Source organism: Podarcis filfolensis (assembly GCF_964270895.1).
Source record: "Podarcis filfolensis genome assembly, chromosome: 12".
NCBI lineage: Eukaryota > Metazoa > Chordata > Lepidosauria > Squamata > Lacertidae > Podarcis > Podarcis filfolensis.
Window position 1 is genome coordinate 56,594,572 of NC_139614.1, and position 22,471 is coordinate 56,617,042.

At 49.0% G+C, this 22,471-nt stretch overlaps 1 protein-coding gene across 1 annotated transcript in view; it reads right to left on the reverse strand.

Moving 5' to 3' along the window:
• Positions 1–793: 793 nt before the first annotated feature.
• The window catches only part of LOC310746249 (SCO-spondin-like), a 166,106-nt gene continuing 144,428 nt past the window's right edge, over positions 794–22,471 (reverse strand). The window contains exons 96-112 of the mRNA XM_083580107.1: positions 22,056–22,102; positions 20,445–20,705; positions 18,605–18,766; positions 16,738–16,854; positions 15,629–15,767; positions 14,620–14,822; positions 13,194–13,358; positions 11,152–11,279; positions 9,899–10,050; positions 8,320–8,366; positions 7,170–7,334; positions 6,453–6,661; positions 5,760–5,855; positions 5,555–5,615; positions 4,597–4,730; positions 3,617–3,767; positions 794–931 (exon numbers count right to left, since the gene is read on the reverse strand). Coding sequence (XP_083436233.1) covers positions 909–931; positions 3,617–3,767; positions 4,597–4,730; positions 5,555–5,615; positions 5,760–5,855; positions 6,453–6,661; positions 7,170–7,334; positions 8,320–8,366; positions 9,899–10,050; positions 11,152–11,279; positions 13,194–13,358; positions 14,620–14,822; positions 15,629–15,767; positions 16,738–16,854; positions 18,605–18,766; positions 20,445–20,705; positions 22,056–22,102 — 2,260 coding nt within the window. The 3' untranslated portion in view covers positions 794–908. The remainder of the gene's footprint in view (positions 932–3,616; positions 3,768–4,596; positions 4,731–5,554; positions 5,616–5,759; positions 5,856–6,452; positions 6,662–7,169; positions 7,335–8,319; positions 8,367–9,898; positions 10,051–11,151; positions 11,280–13,193; positions 13,359–14,619; positions 14,823–15,628; positions 15,768–16,737; positions 16,855–18,604; positions 18,767–20,444; positions 20,706–22,055; positions 22,103–22,471) is intronic.

Genomic DNA, 22,471 nt, shown 5'->3' on the forward strand with positions numbered 1-22,471 from the left:
TATCCAGCACTTCCTTCTCAGATTCATCCTTTTTTCCAATGCAATAGGAAGCAAAGCCCATGGAGCTGTTCCCCTGCCATTGTCAACCTTAGATAGGTCTTTACTTTCCGCAACGTTGACCTGTGGTTGGGCTCTGAGCTGCTGCTTCTGACCTTCCCTGAAAAGGACTCCCCCACCTTACTCTCGCTTGTTAAAACCTCTTCCTCACACACCTGGTTTCCAGGGGGATAGAGATGCTGGTTCACTGCCTGCACCCTGATTTGTAACGGAGACATTTTCTCATAAAAAAAGACAAATCTCTTTTCTTCCTGGGAGATTTGCTCCTTTGCTTCCAATCTCCTTCTCCAGAATGCCTGGTTGCTCTTTTCACAGCCACTGTACATACGAACCAGGCGCCTTCTGTGTTCATCCCCTGAGCAACAGTGCTTCCCCTAAAAACGACGCAAGACTCTAGTCCTCACGCTTCTGCATCAAGGGCTAATTCAATAGGAACCTGGGAAGCTGCGTCAGGCCATGGTTGGCCCAGCTTGCTCAGTACCGCCCACACTGCCCAGCTGGCAAGGGGCCTTCCTAGCCCCACCTGGAAATGCCACTGGGCATCGGGTGCAGGGCCCACAAGGTGGGCACTGGGCTTCCACTCCTGCAAGCCCGCAGCAAATTCCTTTGGGATCCTCTCTCAGTCCTCCCCGTGGAAGCTTCCTTGGCGGATAATAAAACACACAGCGATGCTGCTGGCTGAGTTTATTGACTTGCAAAGGAACGAAGGAGAAATCTGTGCCGTGCTGTGTGTGTGGAAGAGAGGAGAGAAGAGGCAATGGGAAACATGAAAAAAACATCTTGCATCCTGGTAGGGGAGACGTCCCATTCTGCCACGGAAGGGCCTGGTCTTTTCGCCTGCGGGGACGTCGTCAGCGCTTGGAGAAATCGCCACCTGCGATGGAGAAGAAGGCAAACCCAAGACGGGCGGTGAGACTTGAACACGGGACTTACCTGGGAAGACCAAGAGCAGAGGAAAGCGACTCTTGTGCTCGGATCCTGCGTGTGGGTTTCCCATTGGGGCACCTGGTTGGCCGCTGTGAGGACAGCATGCTGGGCTCTGGAGACTCAGCGTGGTTAGAGTGTCAGACCAGGATGCGGGAGACCCGAGTTCGAATCCCCCCAGTCACACTGGGCCAGTCACACTGCCTTCTCTCAGCCTATCCTCCCTCGCAGGGCTGTTGGGGGGTTAAATGGGGGGGGGGGGACCATGTACACTGCTGGGAGCAACTTGGAGGGAAATAATGTGGGATATTAATGCAATGAAATAAATAAGGACAATGGCTGGGCCACTTGCCTGATCCAGCTCTTTTTATGGTCTTAGGTATAGAAAAGAAGGCTTTGTCTACATCTTTGGCCTAATTAAGCCGGGCTCCTCTAAGGCCCAGGAATCAGATTGGCGGCAGCGGGGGGGGGGAGTCCATTATTATTTTTATTTATTATTACAATTTATAACTCGCCCTTTACCCTAAGGTCCAAGGGCGGGTGACATCATTAAAGTATGGTATTGAAAACGGTTTTTAAAAACCCATTCACAAACCCAGAAATAAAGTGGGTGCTAAAATCGACGCATTAGGCGTCAAAGGAAAAAGAGAGGCATCATCAGTATCCGCCAGAAGCTGTGCAATGAAGGCAGCAGGACCACCTGCGGGGAGGGATGGCCAAATGTTTCCTTCAGGGCCACAGGTCAGGGGTGGGCAAGGACAAAGGCAAGAGTGAGTTGGGGGGTTGGGTTTTGGTGGACTACAAGTTTAACAGGAGGTTAAATGCTAGTCTAGGCTTCATCAACACAAGTCACGTGGGATATTGGAGAACTGGGTGCAAGCCCAGTAGGGACAAATGTAAGTTTCTGCACTTAGGCAGGAAGAACCAGATGCACAAATAAAGGATTGGGGACACCTGGCTTACTAGTAGCACATGTGAAAAGGACATAGGGGTCTTGATGGACCACAAGCTGAACGTGAGTCCACAGTGTGATGCAGCAGCAAAAAAAGCTACCGTATTTTTCGTTCTATAGGACGCACATTTTCCCCTCCAAAAATTAAGGGGAAATGTGTGTGTGTCCTATAGAGCGAATGCAGGCTGCGCCGCTAAGCCCAAAGCCAGAACAGGAAGACGGAGCACTGCGGAGCGCTCCGTCTCGCTGCTCTAGCTTGGGGACGGCTGCGCGCACAGACTCTCCAGGGCAGCGGGGTGCCTTCACCCCGCTGTCCTGCAGAAGCTAGCAAGGCTGTTCCCAAGCCAGAACAGCGAGACGGAGGGCTCCGTCTCGCTGCTCTAGCTTGGGGACGGCTGCGTGCACAGACACTCCAGGGCAGCGGGGTGCCTTCACCCCGCTGTCCTGCAGAAGCTAGCAAGGCTGTTCCCAAGCCAGAACAGTGAGATGGAGCGCTCCGTCTCGCTGCTGTAGCTTGGGGACGGCTGCGCACACAGACTTTCCAGGGCAGCGGGGTGCCTTCACCCCGCTGTCCTGCAGAAGCTAGCAAGGCTGTTCCCAAGCCAGAACAGCGAGACGGAGGGCTCCGTCTCGCTGCTCTAGCTTGGGGACGGCTGCGCGAACAGACTCTCCAGGGCAGCGGGGCGCTGCGCTCCAAAGGCTTCAGGGATCTTTGAGGCTGGCGGTGGGGGAAAGCAGCGCTTCCCCCCACCGCCAGCCCCACAAGCTCTGGTGAATGTACCTTGAACGCACCTTGTTTTAGAGGGGGAGAACAAGAAAAATTTTTTTCCCCCTGTTCTCCCCCTCCTATGGTCCGGTGCGTCCAATGGAGCGAAAAATACGGTAATTATTTTTCTAGGCTGCATCAACAGAAATATAGTGTCCAGACCAAGGAAAGTAATAATAGCCCTGTTCTAATTTGCCGCGGTCAGGCCACACTTCGAACACTATATCCAATTCTGGAAACCACAATTTAAGAAGGATGTTGACTAGCTGGAAGATGTGCAGAAGAGGGCAGCCAAGCCTTTTGGGGGAATGGCTGAGGGAGCTGGGAATGTTTAGCCTGGAAAAGAGGAGGTTGAGAAGAGATGCGAGAGCCATCTTGAAATATCTCAAGGGCTGTCCAGCTTGTTTTCTTCTGCTCCAGAGGGCAGGACTCGAACCCATGGCTCAAGGTCCCAAAGAAGGAGATTCCGACTAAACTAAGAGCTGTGATGGTGGAGCGGTCTCCCTCGGGAAGGGTGTGGATTCTCCTTCCTTGGAGGTTTATAAACGGGCCATCTGTCACGGCTGCTTGAGTTGAGATTCTTGTGTTGCAGGGGTTGGACTAGATGACCCTCAGGATCCCTTCCAACTCCACAATTCTACGATGTTACCTTTGTACAGGAGATTCCTTCCTGCGCCCACAAACCCCACCCTCTCTAGACAAGCAAGAGGCAGGACCAGATTTCAAGGACACACAACAGTCTGGCAAACAAACCCAATTTTTTTTGGGGGGGGGGGTTCTTCCAGAGCAGGCCAGTGAGGGACATTGCGTGGGGTCAGAGGTCCAGAACCAAGCCCTGTGGTCAGAGGCTCCCCCCCATCCCATTGCCTGTGGTCAATTGGGGCCCTTTCTGACGCCCGCCTCTGGCCCAGGCTCACCTTGGCAGCTGCTGCACTCGCACTGGTGGATGACGGGCAGAACGACGGGCTCCGTCTCGCCCCCCTGGCACTGCAGGTTCAGGATGCGGACGGGGCTGACGGGGTCCAGGTGGTAACTGCAGCACTCGCACACGGTCTGCAGGTAGGGCTCCTGCGAGGGGCACCACAAGGGCAGGGGAGGAGAGAGGGGGAAAACCCAAACAGGTGTATCAAAACACCATTTGAGGTTGGCGGATTTCGGTTTGATGAGGCCTTACGCTACTGAAGGTAATGGGGCCCTTTATATGTCCCCCCAATATTGAAACTCCCCACTTCTCTGAGGAGTGCAGACCGGCCCACTCTCTCCTCCCCAGTCCAGCTTCTCCAGGCTTCCTTCCCCCTCTTTCTGCGGTTCCTTACATTTATTTTTTAATATCTTTTGCATATCTGAATTCATTTAACTTGCTCATTTAAATATCTACCGTAAATATATACTCTTATAAAACTGCAGGTTATTACAATAATCCTGCCAATGTTTTTATCTGTCTACAATTTATCTGTAAATATTCAACAAACCGTTTTCATTCTTCAAGGTACGGCAACCCTATCGCATGGAAGCTGTTCGAGGACTAAAAACGGACTCCCCTTTGAAATGAAAATCCTCCCGTCCAAAAATGTTATTTATTAGAGTTATATACCCCCCTTCATGCAAGAACAACAACAATTTATTATTTATACCCCGCTCACCTGGCTGGGTTTTCCCCAAAAAACTCAGACATTTCCTTTAAAATGTAAAAATCCGCCCGGATGGGCATGTTCACCCCCTAAAAGGGGACATGTCCTCGTTTTCCTTGGCCTATGGCAGCCCTACCGTTTGTGCAATATTGATAACCCTAATACACTGCGCGGACTGTGAGGGGTGAGGCCACTGGGTGACGCAGAGGGGGCTTCTGGAGAGGGCAGTGCCCCCCCCCGGGTGCCTTGGCCTGGCGCCCACTTACCTCGGGGATGACGTTGGTGTGGGAGGGGCAGCGGCCCCGGCAGTAGCTCACCTCCACGCCGGCCAGGAAGCAGCTGCCCTTGGTGATGTTGCGGAGCTCTGTGTGGTGCTGGCAGTCGGGCTGAGGGTGATCTTCTGCGGGGGAAGAGGAGGGGAATGTGGAAGGCCAGCGGGCAAGGGGGGCACCTCCATGCGAGGGTCTCGGGGTCCCAGGCCTGGGGCTGATGGGGAGTTTGGGCCCAGCAAAAATCCCCCAAACCCTGACCCACGTCAGACGGAACAGTTTCCGTTTCCCATTGGTTGGTTTGGTTCACAACATTTATGCACCACGGTTTGCAAAAGAAGAAAAACAAAAAAGCCAATAAGATTATAAATAAGGAAAGCTAACAATAGCAATTGAAGGCTTTTGGGAAGCTAAAATCACAACAGATTGAAAGTCAAAACGTCAGGGTGGGCTGGTCTGGACTCAAATGTTTTCAGCAGGCTCTGCGAAGGGCACAGGGAAGGCGCCTGCCTGTTGTGTCAAGAGGCAAGGAGTTCCAAAGGTGACGGTAAAGAACATTAAAGCAGTTTACAGAACGAATAAAACGATTATCGGCAAAACGGTTAAAAGGAATTGTTTAGAACGTTGGGAGGGATATGAAAGTAGCAGAAAAGGAAAACCAGATTAAAACACACAACAACAGTCCGCAGGTCTGAGTAGGGTTCTCTGAACAAAAAATGTTTTCGGCAGTCACCGAAAAGAGAATTGCCTGATGTCAATAGGCAGGGAGATTTGCAGAGTGGGGCGGCCACAATTAAAGATGGCTTTCTTGCAAATGGGGATTGCCTGCCCTGCCTCGCCCGCCCGCCCTGGATGCGGGACCCGGCTCCTAGCCCAGGGCTGAAACCAAGACCCCAAAGACACAGCCTAGAAAGGACCCTCTGGGGGCTCTCTCCCCCCTCACAAGCCCACCTACCCGGCAGCTCCTTCCTGCACAGAGGGCAGCAGCTCTCGGCCTCCTGCACTTTGACTTCGCCCTGAGGAGAGAAGAATCACAGAAGGGACCCCAAAGGTCATCTAGTCCAACCCCCGAGACGCGGGAACCTGAGTCAGTTTTTGGCCCGCAGGACAGAGGCTCCCCACTCTCCCTGAACAGCCCGGGGTCCTTTAGGGGCAAATACCTCAAGGCAGGTGATTGGGGGGCAGGTAGCCTCACACACGGCCCTCCCGTTCAGGCAATGGCAAGTTTTGCAGCCCTCCTGCCATTCTGTGCCAGCCTGTGGAGGAGAGAAAGAAGGGGAGAGAGGGCTTCAGAGGGCCTGCAGAGTGCAACCGGCTTAGAAATTACTCTTATTATCATCGCCATTGTTACCATATCAATTTCTATCCTGCCTTTTCCCCAGATCAGGATTCACACAAATTAAAACAGCACAGGTCAAATGCAAAAAGCAACAGACGTACAAAAGATGATCGTTAAAATGTAATTTAAGAGAATTAAAATGATATAAATAAACAAATCTATTTAAAACATGTGATGAAAACAGCACAGCACCATTTAAAAGCACCTTCCTTTAAAAAAAACTAGCCTGCCAAAATAAAATAATCTTTGGCCAATGGAAGGACAAGGAGGGAGCCAGTCTGGCTTCTCTAGGGAGAGAGCTCCAAAGTTTGGAGCAGTCACTGAGAAGGCCCTGCAATGAGTCACAGAATTCTAGAGCTGAAAGAGACCCCTAGGGGTCATCTAGTCCTTCGTGCCCACCAACGTGGAACGAGCAGGTTGAGGCCTGCACAGGAGCCACAAAACTTTGTCTCACCAAAGCCAGATACCTTTGCCCTCCACTCCAATCCCAAATGCCGCCACTGCTCACACTTACTGCGTAAATCTGGCCCCGATGCTCACACTCGCAGTGAGCAGCCAGAACGCAGTGCCCGCTCTTGTTCCGGTAGTGCCCCATCTGGCACACGCAACCCTGCCCAGACCCTGGGGTGCAGTTCTGCGGGGGATCCTCGTAGATCTGGTGGCAGCCTCGCTCGCAGGGGGCGGGGGAATCGGTCCTGAGCCAGAGCTCGCCGTCAGGGCAGGCTGTGGGCAGGAGAGATACCAGTCAGAGTAGCCTTTGCCCACCAGGTGCCAGTATACCTGAAGGAGCGTCTCTCCAGCTCCGAGGGCCTTCTGCTGGTCCCCTCACTGCAAGAAGCGAAGTTACAGGGAACCAGACAGAGGGCCTTCTCGGTGGTGGCACCCGCCCATCAGATGTCAAGGAAATAAACAACTATCTGACTTTTCTAAAAAGTTCCCTGTTTAGGGAAGTTCTTAAGGAATTTGATTGTTTTTAATATCCTGTTGGGAGCCTCCCAGAGTGGCTGGGGTACAAATAATAAAATTATTATTATCAAACTGCCACTGACTTTTCCTCACAAGGCTTGGTTTCCAGGCCTTTTAGCGCTTCTGGTTCTGCGCTTCTGTTTCGGGAAGTTCCATTTAGGTAGGCTTGTATCAAAACGCAAAAGGAGTGGTTTTCTGCTCCTCCCCGATTCCCCAGGGGCAGGAGAATGATCCGCAGGGGCAACGGAAGACCACTGAGCCTCACCGCAGTCTGGGAGCGAACACGACATCCAGCGCTCAGAGGGTCCTTCGCACTCGGCACCGCCGTAGAGGCGCAGCTGGCGGTGGTGGCGCCGGGACGTCCGTTGTCCGGAGCCACATGTCACGGAGCAGGGTGACCACGGGGCCCACTCCGACCAGACACAGGGCACTGCGGGAAGGGGGGAGAGGGTGAGGGAGTGTGGCTGGCAGAGGGCATCCTGGGTGGGCGTCGGATTGGGCCCCGGTGCTGTGTGGGGCAAGTGGTGGCTGGGAGGGCAGAGAAGCGCCCAGGTAATTGCCCCAGAAGGGGGGCAAATATGGGTGTGGCATCCCTGCCCCTTTGCAGCTCAGTCCTGAAGTGGGAGATGCCAGAATTCAGGGCAGAAAAAAGCACACCAAGAACTCAGGCCAATCTAAGTTTCAATAGTGGGAATGGTCCCTACTAGCAAATCAATAGTCAATAGCAACAAAAACTAATCCATTCAAAAGTATGTATTCTGACAAGGATTACAAACTCAAACAAACTCATAAGGATATGTATAACACAATAATTTGTTACAGTATTAAAGACAAGAGTTTATGAGTAGAGATAAGTTCATTTTAGTCCATAGTCAGATTTGGCATGAAGGTCTGAGTTTCAATCATTGAGCAGAAGTCAGAAGACAATTATGGGTCAGAAACCAGGACAGGGCCCTGTCTCGATGTATTCGCCTTCATCAGCTGGAAGTATCAAACATGACATGAAAATACATTTAAATTCTAAATAATCATAAATTATAAAACAGTATTATACAACATTTGGTTCCTTACCTAATTTTTAAGGGGTCGTGTAAGTTTGAAGAATTTGTATAAATATATCCTGTTAACGAGAGTTCAGGGCAGAGCTCTCGCTTTTGAGAAGGGGTTTGGTTGGGGTTCGGGGATGGGAGGAATGCACTCTGCACAGGCTCAGAGGAAGCGTTGGCCATCTGGTCCCAGGGCTGAGAACAGGAAGTTGGCAGGAAAACACAAGCCAAACACAGGCACCCCAGACCCCTTTGGCCCTCTTCCCGGTGCCGTGGGGCTGAAAGCAATGGGGCTGCAAGGGGCAGAAAGGGAGGAGCAGGGGGCAATCTCTGCCTGGAGAGGGTCTGTGCCCCTTGGCAGCCTCTTACCATCGCAGTCCTCCTGGGTGCAGGTGAAGACCCCCCTCTGGCAGACACTGCGGAGGGAAATGAAAGGAGTCAGAAGGCAGCCAAGGAAGGTGTGGCGGGTTACCAGAGCCCAGGGCTGGGCTGGAGGAGACCCGGGTTCAAATCTCCACTGGGTGGCCTTCAGCCAGTCTTCCTCTCTCTGTCTAGCCTACTTCCTTCCCGCCCCCTCCCCTTTTTATGAAGATTCCCTGCTCTGGGATCCCACAGCTAATTCTCCCCTGGTCTCCTCGCTGGCCCAAATAGGACTAATTTAGCCAGCTAGCCCTCAAATGTTTATTGGATGGATTTCCCCCCCCAAATTGATTTTTCAATTCTGAATTTATTGTTATTCACATTTTATACTGCATTTTATGTTGTTTTTTCTTGCATCAATTAAGTGTTTTAAATTTGTTGTTAGCCGCCCTGAGCCCGGTTTTCTGAACTGGGAAGGGCGGGGAATAAATAAAGATTTATTATTACTTTGCAGGGCTGTTGTGATGCTCAAATGCAGGAGCGGGAGAAACACACACACACACACACACACGCCGTCCTGAACGGCTTACGGGAGAGGCAGGATATCAAAGTAGGCCATGGAAAGAGGCCCTCAAATCTCAAAGGTTGTCACACAAAATATGGAGCAAGCTTGCTTTTCGCTGCTCCAGGAGGGGCAACCCAAACCAATGGAGTCAAAGGACAATGAATGAGACTCCAACTGAGCCTTGGGAAGAACTTTCTGACGGTGGAAGATATTTGACAGTGGAGTGAACCACCTCTGAAGATGGTGCATTCTCCTTCCTCGGATATTTTAAAGCAGAGGTCGGATGGTCACCTGCCAGGGATTGTCCCGCTGTGATTCCTGCATCGCAGGGGGGTGGACTAGAGAACCTTTGGGGGATCCCTTCTGAGTCTACGATTCTGTGATTCCTCCTGCAGCCCAGGGTGGGTGGGTGGGGAGAGGAGCCCCCTGAAAAGGATGGACCTTGCGTGGACGGCGTCGCCTGCTCTAAGTCAAGAACACCCTGCCCTTCAATTTCCACAGCTGGAACAGGACCCAGGAGTCCTGGCTCAAAGAGACTAAGGGAAAAAGACAACAGCGACTTTGAAAAAGAATGGGAACCATTTATATTATACTTGTGGAAACAAAGAAAGTCTATAGACCTGATGGCAGGATTTAAAGAAACATTCACATCATTAGCATTAGAAAATGTGTGGAAGATAGAGAAACAGGATGGTGTATTTTATTTTTATGTTTTAAGGTTTGATGTTGTTGTATAAATATGTTACTGGTATTATTTTCTTTTAGGAAATAGCAAAGTGGATGAAAGGAGAAACAAACCAGAAACGGAAGTTGGGGGAAGCCCAGAAGGGGAGGGAGGGAGGAATGTATAGTAAATGTTATGGATATGAGATGTATGTAATGAATGAAAAAGGAAAATGAATATTTTTTTTTAAAAAAAAAAGCTTCTGTGCTGCATGCAATGGGCAGCGTCATCCGGTTTTCTCTTTTGCCCCCCAAAGTGACTATTTCAGGGATCCTGCCCACCGCCCAGCCCAGGCTCACCAGCTGTTGCACTCGTGGCGAATGACGCTGCCCGGCGGATGCTCCTGTCCCTGTTCCTCTTGGGAAATGTTGGCAGCCCAGGGCATGCTGGGCACCGAGCCCAGCTGGCAGCGGCATCCTTCTGGGGCGACGCAGCCCCCGTCCTGCAGCACCTGTGGGCCCAGAGGAGGCTCAGCGTCAGCAGGTGCGCCGCCGTGGGGCAAGGGTGCCCCCCCTTCCTGCTTTGTGGCTGGCTGGCCCCCCGGGGAGAAGAGACTGGGCCCGGCACAGATGTGGTCCTGGGAAGGGGCTCTCGGCTCATAAGTGCGGGAAATTGCAGTCAGATAGCAAGTTTAGGGCTCATTAATGCACAAAGAGGTGAATGTCAACTTTGCCATCTTTTTTAAAAAAACTTTTCAAATTTATACATTTCATTAGTTTTACAATCAATTTGACATCCCAAAATTCGGCTTCCTTCGCCCTCTTTCTGTGGTTCCTTACATTTATTTTTTACTATCTTCTGCCTATCCAAGTTTATTTAACGTGCTCATTTAATTACCTACTGTAAATATATCTGTAAACAATCCATAAACCATCTCCATTCTTTTATAAAAAGTTTGTTATCTCCATTTCTTATTCTTCCGGTGAGTTTCACCATTTCTGCATATTTCTTAAGTTTTTTTTGCATCCATTCTTCCTTTGCTGGGACTTCTGCTTCTTTCCATTTTTGGGCAAGAAACATTCTTGCCGCTGTAGTAGCAGACATAAATAAATTTCTATACAATTTAGGTAGTTCTGTCCCTATAATTCCCAAAAGAAAAGCTTCTGGGTTTTTTTAAAAAAATAAAAGTTATTTTGAGCATCCTTTTCAATTCCCATATATATCATTTCCCATGCTCTTTTTTCGATGCTCACTGGGACGGTTTGAGCATATTACAGTGTTCCTATATAATTCTATACAATTTAGGTAGTTCTGTCCCTATAATTCCTAAAACTTTGCCATCTCAGCTGAGTCCAATCATTTTAGCAACCATTCCTCTGCCGCGGGTAATGATGAATGCACATTATTGCAGTTTTGTGTGTCTCGAGGGCAGGGCTGCGGCTCAGTAGCAGAACATCTGCTTGGCATGGCAGAGGTTCCTGGGGTCAACCCTGGATGGCAGGTTCCAGAAAGACCCCTGCCCCAAACCCTACAGAGTGGCTGCCAGCCATTGCAGGCAACACCAGCCTAGGTAGACAGACAGGGCAGCTTTGGGTGCTCTGAGCTCACTCACCTGTCCGGAGGGGCAAGCGCAGCCCGGCTGGCATTCCTCACGGAGGCACTGGGTGTGAGGGCGCAGGTCGGAGCAGGACCGCGGGCAGGCGTTGGCGCAGTCGCTGTAGACTTGGTATCCTGGGCATTCTGGCACAGAGAGGGAGGAGGAACGATGTAAAAGGCAGCATTGAATAGTGGTTAGAGCAGGGGTCAGCAAACTTTTTCAGCAGGGGGCCGGTCCACTGTCCCTCAGATCTTGTGGGGGGGATGGACTATATTTTGGGGGTGAGGAAATGAATGAATTCCTATGTCCCACAAATAACCCAAAGATGCATAATTTGTTGCATCCAATAAAACAGAATAGCAGAAGATTCTCAGGTAAGATGTGCCAAATTAAATATCCGAATCCCCTTTGCAGTTGACCGCGATTTTGTCTACTTCTCTGCCTGGCCTGCCTTGCTGGGTCGTTGTTCTTAGGATGAAATGAGGAGGTGGGATAACCTTGAGCTCCTTGGTGGGATATAGGTAAAGGGACCCCTGACCATTAGGTCCAGTCGTGGCCGACTCTGGGGTTATGGCGCTCATCTTGCTTTACTGGCCGAGGGAGCCGGCGTACAGCTTCCGGGTCATGTGGCCTCAATGACTAAGCTTCGGGGGGCCACTAGGGGGCGCATCGGAAGATGGCTGACAATAACATCTCTCCGACCCACACGAGGTAATTTGGAGGCTGTGATGGGGGTAATAAGCCTCCTTAACCCCCCCCAGGATGGTGGGGGGGACGGCCCTTGCCTGCTGTGCCCTATACCACCCCCGAATTTGTGGGAATGGGGGCACTAGGCACAAAGCCCTCCTGTGGGATTTCGGCGCTCCTGGACGCCGTCCCTGATTCGCGCCACTAGTTGCAAGAACTTCAAAAGAAACAATTTGGACAAGACGAATTGCACATACTTCAAGGAAGAAGGGGGAGTAAAGACTGCTAACAGAAGAGATCTCTGATAAAACAAGACAAGAATAAAACATGAGAAGATACGCCAAGACACGATACAGCAAATGACTGATGGGGGAGAGGGAAAAAAAACCTTTCCTTTCTTTTCTTATGTGATTAAACAAGAATCCCCTCCCCTTAAGAGTCAGAAATGTCATTTTAAGGACTTAAGCTGTGGATTTAAGGCTGTGTGGAGATAAACTTTTGAACCAAAGCATGTTTCAAGAAGAGCCTGGAAGGTATAAGAGCTTTGGAATGACGCAGTTAAAAATGCCTTCGCCATATTGGGAAGCTCTGTCGGAGGTCTTGAGTCTGGGAGGAGAAAGAGAGAAACAAGCTGTTTATATATTGTGGATTAAACTCCTCAGTGGGACTTAAGAGCGACAGTTTCGCAAGATTATGATGGAAAGAGCGATGTTATCTATGAAGGAGATGATATATGGAAACCATATTGATTCGAGGATAGGAGGAACGGAAAATTCACACAGGATTATTATTACTATTGGTGTTTATCGGCTTAAGGAGACTATCAGAAGAGATCATAAAGAAAAAAGAGAAATTATATGAACAAGATGTGATGTGGAAACTGCAAGATAAGATGGGATAGAATTATGAACTTTGTCTGGACTGATTTGGACTGATTTGGACATTAACACAGTAGCAAGAAGATGATCAGAATTCCCCTTCGGATCTTGAAGTATGGGTCCCCCCAACAAAATTTAAAATTTGGCTTTGTAATTCAGAATTTATGTGATGTGATTTAATCTGATGTGATTGGCCAGTTAATAAAAATAATTTTTTTAAAAAAAGCCGCTTCTGGCGAACCAGAGCAGCGCACGGAAACACCATTTACCTTCCCGCTGGAGCGGTACCTATTGATCTACTTGCACTTTGATGTGCTTTCGAACTGCTAGGTGGGCAGGAGCAGGGACAGAGCAATGGGAGCTCACCCCGTTGCGGGGATTCGAACCGCTGACCTTCTGATGGGATATAAATGTATGCATAAACAGGGAGTCTTTGGTCCCCGGCTGCCACTGAGCCGGCTCTGCTGTTGGGCTGCTTTTTGGGGGGCTCACCTGGCGTGCAGTTCTGCATGTTGCAGGCGTGGTGCTGCAGGAGCGGGTCAGCGCAGGGTTCCTCCAGCGGTGGGGAAAGGAGGCTGCGGTTCCTCTCGGACTCGCCTCCTCCGCAGGTGGCGCTGCAAGGGCTCCAGGCTGACCACTCACTCAGCAGGCAGGCGGCTGCAGAAGGAAAGGGGGGTATCAATGGCAGCGCTGGAATCTCCCTCCTGCGCCTGCCGGCCCGTGCTCAGGGAGGGATGCTCCAGCTCAGGGCTCAGCAACCTTTTTCAGCAGGGGGCCGGTCCACCATACCTCAAACCTTGAGGGCGACGGAGTATATTTTTTTGGGGGGGGGGGGATGAAGGAATTCTTATGCCCCACAAACCCAGAGATGAATTTAAAATCAAAGCACACATTCTGCTCATGTAAAAACACGCTGATTCCCGGACCGTCTGAGGGCCGGATTTAGAAGGCGATTGGGCCGCATCTGGCCCCCGGGCCTTAGGTTGCCTACCCCTGCTCCAGCTGGTAGAACCAGAGGCGGGGGGAGATTCAAAAGCTGGGGGCCACCCGGGTCACACAAAGGCTGTATCAGCCCTCACAATATTTCAATCAATACAAAATCAAACCATAAAATTATACTTGCATTATAAATTATATTGAGATATCACATATATATATATATATATATATATATATATATATATATATATAATTTAATCAACGTAATGAGTGGAATAATAATGCTAAAGTAAATATATGAGTAACTAAATGTATGTGAAAACACACACAAGACTGTGTAACGCCATAAAAGTACCATCTATCACCTACTACAAAGTGACACGTCCATCACTTTCAGTGGGTCTACTCTGAATACAATGAGCATGAGATACAACTCGTTAATAAGGCTTCTTATTTTGATCCTGCCCGTCTCCCCAGAGGAGATAAGGGTGGCAAATCACAAAGCATCACAACTCACAACGAGGCGGGGGGGGGGGGACCAAAAAACTACTGTTCCCTGGATGAGAGTTGGCCGTGTTAGGATATAAATTCCCTCTGCAAGTTAATGGATATGGATTTATTAAATACGAACAAAAGTCATCACACCAGCGGCTGCTAAAACAAAGGATTAAGATCGGAATTGTGGAATTCAGACTAATGAAGAGAACCGGAGCAGGACCAAGAATTAACATCAACTCCAGATAATTGGAATATGGGAAGTCACCCAAAAACATTGAATTCGGAACTGATTAACTGGCTTTTTTGATTATATTGTGATTTGGCATGATTTGGTATTGTATTAATGTGGCCTCCACTGGATTGTTATTAATGAAAAAGTAATAAAAATTAATTAGAGAGAGAGAGAGAGTTGGCTGTGTTGGCAGGGCCCAGGGGTGGGGGGCACCCGCTTGCCCTGACGCCAGGAGGCTGGCAGACTCACCCTCGCAGGGCTGGGGGCTGCACTGGGCTGCTTCTTCCATGGCATCGGCGGCACAGGGGGCTCCCGCAGGGCTCTCGTGGCACTGCCGGTGCCGCAGGGTGCTGCCCCCACCGCAGCTGGCAGAACAGGGGCTCCACGCGGACCATTCCCCGTAGGCTGGGCACTCCTTCTCAGGACACAAGAAGGTGCCGTTGGCACAGGTGCTGCGGAGGGAAGGAAGAGACGGGAACCCCAAATTACTAGGACCTGAGCACCTTGGGACTGGCTGACCTGCGAGATCACCTTATTGTGCATGCGCCCGTCCATCATCCAGCCATCGCTTCGTCTGCACGCCACTTTCTCAGATGAACACCAAGCTCAAAGCAGCTCAGGAAACAGAAAGGCAGTTGAAATTCAGGCACTGCAAGAGCATTTCATGGCGAAAAGCACAAGGGCAAGAGCAGCAACACACAAAACAACGAGAACGTTTCTGTGCCGTAAACACATGAAACAAGATCACAGTCACAAAGCCCAGCAACTGGAAAGGCAAGGGAGAACGGCAGTTCCACTTGGATCCTAGAAAAACCTCTTCCACAACATTGCCCTCTCGACTCCTCGAGAAACCAAGGGGAGAGACTTTTCCATACAGCGTGGGGAAAATTTGTGGACTATTTGAAGAATTATCGTAAACAAGTTAAATCATTAGCAGGGTTGACTTAAAAACGTGTGGCAAAAAATAAGTTAAAGGGAATATAAAAGGAAAAATTAGTAAACAGGTTTGAACTGGATACGCAGTGGTAAAAGATATAACATACGTAATCGCAGAAAGTGGAGACAGGCATCAATTTGAAGATATGGCACTTTAGCTTGACTGTGCAAATGTTTTCTTTGTTAAAATATTTGTAAAATGGAAAGTAAAATGGAAAAAAGTTTGCGAATTGATTTAAATTAGAACATTTAAAAAGTTAAACTCTCCAAGGTTTCCTTGCCAGGGAATGTGACCCCTCCCTCCCCCAATTTGACCCCTTACCAGTTGTGGCATTCCAGCTCCACCGTCTGGCCTGGCATGACCTCCAGGGTGATGTTGGCCGTGGGGAGTCCACAGCGGCAAGCCGGGATCGGAACGCAGACCCCGTCCTGGAGGAGCTGTCCGTCAGGACACCGGCATCCTGGGTGCGGAGGGGAGGGAGGGAGAGGAGGATGAGGAACTGGCCGGGCGAGAGAGGGGCGTTTCTTCTCCCCTTTGGAGGAGGGCAGTTTGGGTTCTGACATGAAGGGCGTGGATGAGGCCGTGAACAGAGGGAATTCCAAAACACAGAAGGTACCTCCCACTTCTTCATGTATCTCACAGTTACTCTATGGAACCCATGGCCGCCAGAAGCTGGGAATGTGGCTCTAGCGGGAATATGGACTTTGGGATGAATTAAAGGAGTGCAGGCTTCTCCTAGCCAAAGATGCACAGTCTCTTAAGAGTGGCAGCCGAAACGATTGCGATGATGGAGCAATGCCCCTATGAAGAACGGTTGCAGCATTTGGGGCTTTTCAATGAAAATGATGTAAAAACAAATTGTTCAAAATTCAGGTAGTAAAAAAAGAAAGGAAGGAAAAGCCCAGTACTATTAAATGCCATTTCCTTAAAGGCTGCATTTTAATGTTGTATTTTAATATTGTTTTTAAAGTTGTATTTCAATCAACTTGTTTTTATTATTGGTTGTTAGCCGCCCTGAGCCTGGCCTTGGCTGGGGAGGGTGGGGTATAAATATTATTATTATTATTATTATTATTATTATTATTATTATTATTATTATCATCATTATCATTAAAAAGCCCAAGCAGACACACACAGAGAGAGCCTGGGATAGCTCAATTGGTAGAGCATGTGGCGCTTAATCTCAAGGTCGAGGGTTCGACCCCCACATTCGGCAAAAGATTCCTGCATTGCAGTGGTCGGACTAGATGGGGGGTTGGACTACATGACCCTCTTAGTCCCTTCCATCTCTACAATTCTATGAAAAATCTGGCGGAATGAAAATATATTCACCTGTAAGCGGAAGGGCAACAAGGAGGGAACCAGTAGTAAACAAAATCCAGAACTGGGCAGGGCTGGCAGTGAGGGGGGGGCAGAAGGAGGTGTGTTACCTTGCTTGCAGTCACCATGTAGACACTCCACATGCTCCCAGAGGTCTGCACAGGTGCGAGGGCAGCTGTTGGCGCAGGACGGGGCCCGGACTTTGCCCCGATCTTCACATTCCTCTCCTGCGGAAAGAGAGGAAGAACAGCCCCCGGGACCATGAGAAAGCGGCACTTCTGAGTGAATCTTTTAGACTTGGGAACTCCCTGCCTCTTGACACCAAGCAGGCACCTTTGCTCTACAGTGGGACGTTCGGTTTCCGAACGTAATCCGTTCCAGAAGACTGTTCAAGCTCTGAAACGTTCAAAAACCGAGGTGCAAATGGCGGTCTGCAAATTCAATTGAGAAAAATAACACACACATTCAGTGGAAGTCATTCGACTTCCAAGGCATGTTCAAAAACGGAATCATTTACTTCCGGGTTTACAGCATTTGAAAACTGAAACGTTCGTCAACGGAGACATTCAAAAACCGAGGAACCACTGTACTCTTTGCAGCACCTGCTGAAAACATTATTGTTTAGACGGTCCAAACTTGATGCTTAGAAAGTTGGTGTGAATTTTAGTCAGTCTTGGTATTTTTCATTTTTTGTATGTTTTAAAGCAGGGGTCAGCAAACCTTTTCAGCAGGGGGCTGGCTCACTGTCCCGCAGACCTTGTGGGGGGGCCAGACTATATTTTGAAAAAAAAACTATGAACGTATTCCTATGCCCCACAAATAACCCAGAGATGCATTTTAAATAAAAGCACACATTCTACTCATGTGAAAACACGCTGATTCCCGGACCGTCCGCAGGCCGGATTGAGAAGGCGATTTGGCAGGATCTGGCCCCCGGGCCTTAGTTTGCCTACCCATGTTTTAAAGTATTGTAATTTTTTTCCTGATCTTACTGTTCTTACTGTTTTCTGATCTTCCTGTTGTTATCTTTTTGCAAACCGCTTTGGGTTTTTTCTTTCTAAACAACCAGGTGGCCTGGGAATCTTATGAAGTAAGTAAATAAGTGAGTTTCAGATTCGTTTCTGATTGCGTCCACACCAGGCGTGTTGAGGCCTAGATTCCTGGATAAATGACAGAGGAACTTTGCTCAGTTAGACAAATTCATGGAGGAGGAGACGATCAATGGCTACTAGCCCTGGCCCTGCGGTTGGGAGGCAGCAACACTTCCGGAAACCGAAGGAGGAGAAAGAGCTTTCATGCCTGAGTCCTGCTTTTGTGTATCCCACAATAGGGCACCTTCTGGGTTGGCAAAACACAAGCGCAGGATCTGGTCTTCTGCCTGAAGCCCTTGAGAGCTGCTGCCACTCAGTGCAGACAATACTGGGCTAGATGGACCAATGGTCTGACTGTTAGAATTCCTGCTCCGTGATTGCAGTCATGGGATTGTTGTCTTTCACATGACGGTGTATGTTTTGACTCCACAAAGCGGGAAGTGACGGAGACAGAATGTTTGTGTTACGGTGTTCCGTGAAGTGGGACTATTGTCCTTTGTCCTTTCTCTTTGCTGTCTGATGCTAGAGAGAGACGGAGCCATGTTGCAGTGCTCCGTGTGTGTTTATATGTAAATAAAGTAGATTAGCCAAAATGCTGAGTTGCGGAGGTCTGTCACGCACATGATGCACAAACTCTGTGGATCCCTAAGTGTTCCGGTGTCGGTTGGCATCGGTCGCTGTGATGATCAGGCTGAAGAGTGCTTATGAAGCTCCCAAACAATCCACCAGGAAGGAGAGAACATGCCAGTCAGGCATGTGTCTCTGCCAGGGTCCTACTCGAGAGTAGGATGAGCTCCTGACACTGACTTGGTTCAAGGCAGCAGTTTCCTCCGTTTCCCAGCCTTTTGGGGATTTGCCCCCCCCATCCCAGTAGGAAGGAACGTACCTGGGCAGGCGGCCGTGTTGCAGCTCTCGGACTGGGACCACGCCCCGTGGCACCGGGGCTCTCCTGATGGGTGACGGGCGTAGCGCTGGCGCGTGCGGAACCCTCCACTGCAAGGCGCACGGCAGGGGCTCCAGGAGGTCCAAACACTCCACAGGCAGAAGTCTGGAAGGGAGAGGAGGAGCTGCAGATAGAGGCCTTGGGGGGGGGGAGGACTGTCTCAGCTGCCTCCACTGCTGCCCCCCCCCCAAGGACCCCTCTCCCACATTAAGGACCATTAAAATGCAGATTTCTCTATTGGTGGCCCCATACAGGCGTTTGGGGACCTGAAGGAGCGTCTCCACCCCCATCGTTCAGCCCGGACACTGAGGTCCAGCTCCAAGGAGAAGTGAGGTCACAGGGAACCAGGCAGAGGGCCTTCTCGGTGGTGGCGCCTGCCCTGTGGAACACCCTCCCATCAGATGTCAAGGAAATAAACAACTATCTGACTTTTAGAAGACATCTGAAGGCAGCCCTGTTTAGGGAAGTTTTTAATGTTTGATGTTTATCACATTATTATTATTATTATTATTATTATTATTATTATTGTGTTGGGAGCCACCCAGGGTGGCTGAGGAAACTCAGTCAGATAGGTGGGGTTTAAATAAAAAAATATTATTATTAACTCCTCCCAGCCAATGCAGATGATGGGATTGTGGTCCAAAACATCTTGGGAGCTCAGTGTTGCCTAGATTCAGGGTGCTAAACATAGCAGAGTGTTCTTTTATATATTAATAAAAACAAAACAAAAAACAAGCATTTTATTATTTATACCCCGCCCATCTGGCTGGGTTGCCCCAGTCACTCTGGGCAGCTTCCAACACACATAAAAACACAATAAAACATCAAACGTCAATAATAACAATCTGATCCGATGCCAAAAAGTCGCAATGACTTTAATGATAATACTGTTTGAACCCGTCCTGTGAGATATGCTGCCGTTTGGAATTATTATGAGAATGGCACAAGGCAATATCCTGACTTTTATGAACAAAGCAAATCTTTTTTAAAAAACATTGTTAAAAAATGTCAACACTAATAAGAAATGTTTCTTCAAGGGTGTGTGAATGAAACGACTCTCTTGCTTGTGTGCTTCGTTTTCATTTTGATTCAGTTGCAATTGTTTTTTTAATTCTTTGTTCTTGTATGTTATCTTGTACAAGTGAATTCACAGAGGCATCCCAACAAATGAACGTGTTTGCATTAGGGGATGTCCTGAAGTAGAGGACCTTATGCATTATATCTTGCGCTGCCCCTTATATCATGAAGCAAGAGAATGATTTTTAGCACCTATAACGACAAGGTCCCCTGGCCAGAACCCCTCTGACATGATTTTATATCTCCTCGCAGACACAGAGAAGTATGTGACCTGGCGTGTAGCACTCTTTGCAACTGCCGCTAGGAAAACTAGAGCAAATTATATAGCCAAGATAGCCACCAACTGTAAAGGAGATGAATTTATTTGACCCTATCTACATCAAGCTATATTCTATTTTTATCACCAAACTCTGAATATAATTGCACATTGCATTAATTAACATTATTTTTTAATATATTAGTGGCCATGTGATGATTTTAGCTTATTTTATTGTTTAATGTCTTAACTTGTATATGAAGGTACTTTTATAGCTCTGTTTAGAGTAGGTAACGTCTTGATAATATAAATGTTTTTTGTATCAATCCAGTATATTTTCTTTTAATTGTTGAATGATTCTGTGTACATCGCGGCAGCCTTTGGCTATGTGCAATAAAACTGACTGACTGACTACACGTGATTTTTTTTTAAAAAAACCAAGCACAAAACCTTCGCAAATGTGAGGATCCGGGCAAAGGCGTTCCTCATCCAGTTGGGCTGAGCACAGGGTGGCCAGCCCTGTCCAGCTTCTGCCCGTCTGAGGGTCCAGGCAGAGTCGGAAGCGATGCTGGACGGACACCAGAGCAGGCCAGGGGTCTCCTTCTGCAGGGGACCAGCTGAGGGTGGAGACCACGCTGGGGCCGAGGGCCACGAAAGGCAGACAAGAGGAGCAGGACGTCCACTCCGACCAGGCGCTGACTGGAAGCAGACCTGAGGGGGGAAAGGAATCTGAGAATGGTAGCGTTGGAAGGGACCCCAAGGGTCATCTAGTCCAACCCCCTGAAATTCAGCAAATCACAGCTAAAGAATCACTGACACATGGCCATTCAACCTCTGCTATAAAATCTCCAAGGAAGGAGAGTCCAACACCTTCTGAGGGAGACCGTTCCACTATCAAACACCTCTTGATGTTGAGTCGCAATCTCCTTTCTTATAACTTGAAGCCATGGGTTCGAGTCCTACCCTCCGGAGCAGGAGAAAACAAGCACACTCCTTCTTCCAGGTGACAGCCCTTGAGATATTTGAAGATGGCTCTCATATCTCCTCTGAGTCTCCTCATTTCCAGGCTAAACATCCCCAGCTCTTTCAACCATTCCTCATCAGGCATGGTTTCCAGACCCTTGACCATCTTGGTCTCCCTCCTCTGCCCATCGTCCAGCTTTTCAACATCCTCCTTAAATTGTGGTGCCCAGAACTGGACACCATATTCCAGGTGAGGTCTGACTAAGGCAGAATAGAGCAGGACTATGACTTCCCAGCATCTTAAAAAGCAGAGATATCACCTTGCCAACAAAGGTCCGTATAGTTCAAGCTATGGTTTTCCCAGTAGTGATGTATGGAAGTGAGAGCTGGACCATAAAGAAGGCTGATCGCCGAAGAATGGATGCTTTTGAATTCTGGTGCTGGAGGAGACTCTTGAGAGACCCATGGACTGCAAGAAGATCAAACCTCTCCATTCTGAAGGAAATCAGCCCTGAGTGCTCACTGGAAGGACAGATCCTGAAGCTGAGGCTCCAAGACTTTGGCCACCTCATGAGAAGAGAAGACTCCCTGGAAAAGCCCCTGATGTTGGGAAAGATGGAGGGCACAAGGAGAAGGGGACGACGGAGGACGAGATGGTTGGACAGTGTTCTCGAAGCTACCAGCATGAGTCTGACCAAACTTTGGGAGGCAGTGGAAGACAGAAGTGCCTGGCGTGCTGTGGTCCAGGGGGTCACGAAGAGGCGGACACGACTAAACAACTAAACAACAACAACAACATGACTCCCCTTGATCTGGACACTAGACGTCTGTTGATGCAGCCTAGAATTGCATGTTCTTGGTTTTTTTCCTTGCTGCTGCATCACATGATTGAAAGGGGACTCTTGAACCCTAGAGGAGACCTGGGGCAACAAGGACTGGAGTTCTAAGGACTTGAGAGAAGATTTCTGCCTCTCATGACAGGCTTCTGCAAAGCGATTTGTGTGGGTATGCAGACTGGCTTGCCCAGGTGCAAAGATCTGGTGCAAAAACCTCTGATCTCTAATTCCCAAATGGCTTGGCATGGGAAAATGTGCTCACCTTGGCATCCGTCGCTGCTGCACTGCAGCTCCCCCTGCTGGCAGATACTGCAAAGAGAAAGCTGCAGGTTAATCACAGGTTTGGAAGGGACCCCTAAAGGCAATCTAGTCAAACGCCCCACAATTAAAGTTGTGTGAGTACCTTGAACTAGCCAAAATGACAGAACTCAGAGAGATCACTCAGGCGACAAGGTAGAAAAAAGGAATGGGATTGCTTTAGAAACCACCTGACAAAATATGGTCCCAAAAACAATACTTGGTTGTGTTTGGATTAACCTCACAGATATAATGGGGAAAAACCTGATTTTAATAAATTAATAGATAATATTTGTCATTTAAGAGAAGTGCGGAAGCCGCAAAGATATAGAGGGAAGTCAACTAATATAACAGGGATTCAAACTAGTTTTCCGGAACAGA